The following is a 5,946-nucleotide window of genomic DNA, read 5'->3' as shown; positions in this document are numbered from 1 at the left end:
GCTGTGGTCCATGTGATCAGTTTGGTTAGTTTTTTCCTGATGGGAGAGACTGACTGAGGGGGAAACTGGGTATTTTTCTGCTGAGCAGTTTCATGCTCAGTAAATCTTTAATCCAATTTTCAATTGATAAATGGGGCTGTGTTCCCTCCCTGTTGTTTGACTGGAGGCAAAACTATGGTGGATGTAATGAAGATAATGGCGACCTCCTTCAAAAGAGGTCATCCAGGAGAGAGAATGGAGACATTAAAAAGGAAGAAACTGAGAATTTCTGGATAGGAGTCTGTGCCCCAAGGGAGGGAAGGAGTCCTAAAACAGGAGGGATTCCTGTGCACAGGGGAGGTCCCTTTTAGGCAGACCCACGGGATAATTGTGGAATCCTGGAAAATCGGACAAAGCGGGAACTTAGAGAGCATAAAAGAGAGAAAGATTAACTTCTCAGCCTGTAAACAGTTCACGGACTGTGGCCCGAACCAGACAGCAGGCTCAGGCAATGGAGAGAAGACCCTAGAAGCCCTGTGGCAAAGAGGGTGGGCTGAAGATCCAAAATAAGAACACATAAACCCCACGGCATAGTGGGCAGACTGTGAGATGCATTAAGTGCACACAAGCCTGGCAAAATATAAGGCAGCCTGGTGAGCAAAGACAAGTGCACACAAGCCCTATGACATAGAGTGCAAGCTCAGGGGATTGAGGGAAGCCAACACAATTTTCCACAATGCAGAGGGCTTGGTCAGGGAGCCGAGAAAAGATCCACACAAATCCTTACCTGGCAAGCTTCAGCCAGCAGTGTGGAGTCAGACTGGGGAATAGAAGCACAGGCAATGATTCCAGGGACAAGTAGGGGCCTGCAAGCAATTTTTTTTTTTTTTGTTTAGTATGGTATATTAAGCTGTGCCTTAGTACAGACACTGGGGCTTGCCCATGGTGCTCTTAATGTACAAGGCCCTGACGTTCTGCCAATTTTTCTCGAGCAATGACACCAGGAAGTTGACAGCTAAGTGGATGTTGTACACAAGCTCATCATCTGTCATCTTCACGTGGCCAACAGCCACTGCCAGACACAGCACCTTCTTCATCTGGAACTTGATTGTGGACTTCACTTCATCAACTTTGGCCACCATGTTCTCATTGTGGGTCAGCAAGGACGGGAACTTGCCAGCCTTGTTCAGGCCTGGGCCCAGGATTCGGGGGATCTGCTTGATCAGAGACTCTGAAGCCAAAAAGGCATCGTATTTCTTGGCCAGCTTCTTGACCAGTTTCTTATTCTTGCTGAGTTTCTTCAGTGCCTCAATGTCCATGTGGGGGATATCCACAGCCTTGGCCTCATCACAGTGCTGCTGGTCCCCCAAGACACACACGGAGAACTTGGGGCGGGGAGTGGACTTAAGCCTGACGGTGCCCGAGAAGCGTTTGTTCTTCTGAGGGTCATAGTTCTTCAGGCTGATCTGAAGCTCCACAGTCTCCAAAAACTTCCTGCGCTTGCACTGGTTCCCGTGCAGGACTTCCTGCACCGCCTCGTAGAGGGTGTCTCGGGAGACTTTGCTGCTCATGGTTCCCTACACCGCGGTAACCGGAAGCAATTAAGATATGCTGAGAGGGCCACTTTGAAGCGGCTATAGAAACAGATGTGTCTAACACTACCAAAGCCAGAGACATACTGAACACACAGACACTTCAAAACCTACTACTGGACACTGCACTGCCCTTCAGAACCAGGGCGTAGGCACAAGCTGCCCTAAGCAAGAAAACATCACAGAACACTAACCCAGCCCCATCCATGGGGTCAGACTTCACAACCAAGAAGAACTATTACCTTGAGAACATTTTTTTTCCTTATAAATTACACTAATTGTTCCTTCTACATATTTCTACCTTCCATTAGCCTTTTGCTATACTGTGGAGCTTTCCTCTTTGCTTTTCTTGCTTTAAAAAATCATTTCAAGATTTTTTTCTTTTTCTTTTCTTTTTTTTTTTTTTTTGGTGATTTTCCTGATTTTTTAAAAAAATATATTCAACTGTTTTTCTTATAGTTCTTTACTGGCTGTAGCTGCTCCTGAATATATAAAAATCTTTTTCACATACTTCTAATTTTCTTTTCTTTTCTATTTTTCTTTTCACTTTCTTTTTTTTTTTTACCTCTTTTCCTCTCCTTCCTTTTCCATTCCCTGCCCTTCTCCTCTTTTTTTTCTTTTTTTTTCTTTTTTATTTTACTTTATTTCTTTCATGCTTTTGTTTTGTTTGTTTGTTTTCAACAAGTAAGTTGTTGAGCTCTCTTTGCTATATTCCCCAGTTGGCACTCTACTCATGCTCAGTTTTCCATATTGAGCATTAGCTAGCTCTGCTTTTAATTGGTCAATATTACTTTGGTTTCCCTTATTCACTGAGTCAATCTCCTGCACTCTTTTCTTTAGAATATTTTGATTATAACTGTGTGGAAGTGTGTGTATATGTCCCATTACTTCTGTAATTACTTGATCTCTTCCCACTAGAACACAGGGATAAGTCACACCTAACAAGAAGTAAACACAAATCACTCAACCAACCTTTCCCTCTAAGGGTAAAAACCAAAAGGAAGAAGGAATACAACCCTAAAGCTTGGCAAAATGAAACCTCAAGTGGACCAAGTTAGAAAAAAAAATGAAAAGACAAATAAATACATCACAAATGAAAGGACAAGGTAGAAACTAAAAAAAAAAAAAAAAAAAAAAACAAAACCAGAAAACAATAAACTAAGAACTAAGAGTAAATAAGCAATTGACCTGAAAGAAAATTCAGAATAATGGTAGTAAAGATGCTCTGAAGACTTGAAAATAGAATTGAGAAAATGCAAGAAACACTTAACACAGTTAATACAATCACCAGGGAAATAGAAGAAATAAAGAATAAGCAAACAAAGATGAATAACACAGTTACTTAAATAAGGAATACTCTAGAAGGAACCAATAGCATAACTGAGGCAGAAGAATGGATAAGTGAGCTGGAAGATAGAATGGTGGAAATAACTGCTGAAGAGCAAAATAAAGAGAAAATAATGAAAAGAAATGAGGATAGCTTCAGAGACTTTTGGGACAGTATTAAATGGACCAACATTCAAGTTATAGGAGTCCCAGAGGACAAAGAAAAATAAAAGGTACTGAGAAAATTTCTGAAGAAATTATAGTTAAAAACTTCCCCAACATGGGAAAGGAAACAGGCAATCAAGTCCAAGAAGTGCAACGTCCCTTACAGGATAAATCAAAGGAGAAACACATGAAGTCACATTAATCAAGCTAACAGAAATTAAACAATAAGAAATAATATTAAAAGCAGCAAGGAAAAAGAAACAAGTAACATGCAAGGAAAAATCCATATGATTAACAGTAAATCTTCTAGCAGAAATACTGCAGGCCAGAAGAGAATGGCAGGATATATTCAAAGTATGGAAAGAAAAAAAAAAAAAAAAACCCTACAACCAAGATTACTACACCCAGCAAAGATCTCATTAAAAATTGATGGAGAAATCAAAGGCTTTACAGACAAGCAAAAGTTAAGAGAATTTAACACCACCAAAGCAGCCTTAAAACAAATACTAAAGGGATTTACATAGCCAGTAAAAACAATAGAAAGGAAAGACCTACAACAACAAACCCAAAATAATTAAGAAAAAAGAAATATATATATATATATAAATAATTACATTAATGGATTAAATGCACCAAACAAAAGATACAGACTGAATGGATATAAAAGTAAGACCTGTATATACGTTGCCTACAAGAGATTCACTTCAGACCTAAAGACACATTCAGATTGAAAGTAAAAAGATGGAAAAAAACATACTCTGTGCAAACGGAAACCAAAAGAAAGTCAGAGTGGCAATCCTTATTTCAGAAAAAATAAAAATATACTTTAAAATAAAGAGTAGTATAAGAAACAAAGAAGTATCAATCAAAAAAGAAGACATAAAAATTTTAAATATTTATGCACCCAACATAGGAGCACTTCAATACATAAGGCAAAGATTAACAGGCATAAGAGGTGACATTGACAGTAGCACAATAATAGTAGAGGACTTCAACACCACAATTACACCAGTGAACAGATCATAAAAACAGAGAATCAATAAGAAAGCACAAACCTTAAATGAAACATTAGACCAAACGGACCTAATTGATGTCTTCAGGACTTTCTACTCAAATGCAGAAGAATACACTTTCTTCTAAAGTGTGCATGGAACATTCTCCAGCACAGACCACATTTTGGGACACAAATCAAGCTGCAGTAAGTTTAAGAAAATTGAAATCATATCAAGTATCTTCTCTGACCACAACACTACGAGAACAGATACCAACTAAAGGAGAAAATAAAAACAAAAAAAAACAGCAAAAAACACAAGTTCATGGAGATGAAACAAAACATAACTAAATAATGAAGAGGTTGCTGACAAAATAAGAAAGGAAATCAAAAGATTCCTAGAAACAAATGACAATGAAAACATGATGACCCAAAACCTCTGGGATACAGCAAAAGCAGTTCTAAGAGGGAAGTGTATAGCAATACACTCCTACCTCAAGAAACAAGAAAAAAATTGAACAGATAACCTAACTCTACGTCTAAAGCAGCTGGAAAAAGAAGAAGAATAACAACAACAACAACAAAAAAGTCAGCAGAAGGAAAGAAATCATAAACATCAGAGCAAAAATAAATGAAAAAGAAATTAAGGAAACAATAGCAAAGATTAATAAAACTGAAAGCTGGTTCTTAGAAAATATAAACAAAACTAACAAACCAATAGCCAGACTCATCAAGGAAAAAAGGGATAAAAATCAAGTCAACAAAATTAGAAATGAAAAAGGAGAGGTTACAGCAGACAACACAGAAATACAAAGAATCATAACAGAATATTATGAGCAACTATATGCTAATGAAATGGACAAGCTAGAGGATAGGGACAGATTCCTAGAAAATTTCAATCTCCCAAGAAAAATCAGGAAGAAATAAAAATTATGAACAAGTCAATTACAAGCATTGAAATTGAGACTGTGATCAAAAATCCCCCCCCCCAAAAAAAATCCACGTGCCAGATGGCTTCACAGGGGAATGCAATCAAACATTTAGAGAAGAGCTGATGCCTATTTTTCTGAAACTCTTCCAAAAATTTTCAGATGAAAGAACACTTCTAAATTCATTCTACAAGGCCACAATCACCCTGATACCAAAACAAGGCCAAGACAACACAATAAATGAAAGTAACAGGCCAATATCTCTGATGAACATAAATGCAATATTTCTCAACAAAATTCTAGCAAAATAATTCAACAACACATTAAAAAGCTCATACACCATGATCAAGCCAGGCTTATTCCAGGGATTCAAGGATTTTTCAGTATATGCAAATCAATCAACATGATAAATCATATCAACAAATTGAAATATAAAAATGATATGATAATCTCAATAATCGATATTCTAGGAATGAGCAAACTAAGATGGATTGGAATTGGTGAATTAAACTCAGATGACCATTATATCTATGACTGTGGACAGGAATCCCTTAGAAGAAATAGAGTAGCTATCATAGTCAACAAAAGTGTCTGAAATGCAATCTCAAAAACAACAGAATGACATCTGTTCATTTGCAAGGCAAATCATTCAGTATCATGGTAATCCAAGTCTATGCTCTGAACAGTAATGCTGAAGAAGCTGAAGCTGAACGGTTCTATGAAGACCTACAAGACCTTTTAGAACTAACACCCAGAAAAGATGTCCTTTTTATTATAGAGGACTGGAATGCAAAAGTAGGAAGCCAAGAAACACCAGGAAAACAGGCAAATTTGTGCTTGGAGTAAAGAAGGAAACGGGGCAAAGGTTAACAGAATTCTGCCAAGAGAACGCACTGGTCATAGCAAACACCTTCTTCCAACAACACAAGAGAAGACTCTACACATGGACATCACTGGATGGTCA

The 5,946-nt window shown here is 37.7% G+C and overlaps 1 protein-coding gene across 1 annotated transcript; it reads right to left on the bottom strand.

Annotated features, from left to right (window-relative positions):
• Window positions 1-860: 860 nt before the first annotated feature.
• On the bottom strand, window positions 861-1,561 carry LOC133053062 (large ribosomal subunit protein uL1-like). Its single transcript, XM_061137870.1, has one exon. The coding sequence runs from the start codon at window positions 1,548-1,550 to the stop codon at window positions 897-899; it is 654 nt and encodes a 217-aa protein (XP_060993853.1). The 5' UTR covers window positions 1,551-1,561; the 3' UTR covers window positions 861-896.
• Window positions 1,562-5,946: the final 4,385 nt, after the last annotated feature.

The sequence above is a fragment of the Dama dama genome, chromosome X (assembly GCF_033118175.1).
Source record: "Dama dama isolate Ldn47 chromosome X, ASM3311817v1, whole genome shotgun sequence".
Classification (NCBI taxonomy): Eukaryota; Metazoa; Chordata; class Mammalia; order Artiodactyla; family Cervidae; genus Dama; species Dama dama.
This window is presented reverse-complemented; position numbering and strand designations above follow the sequence as displayed.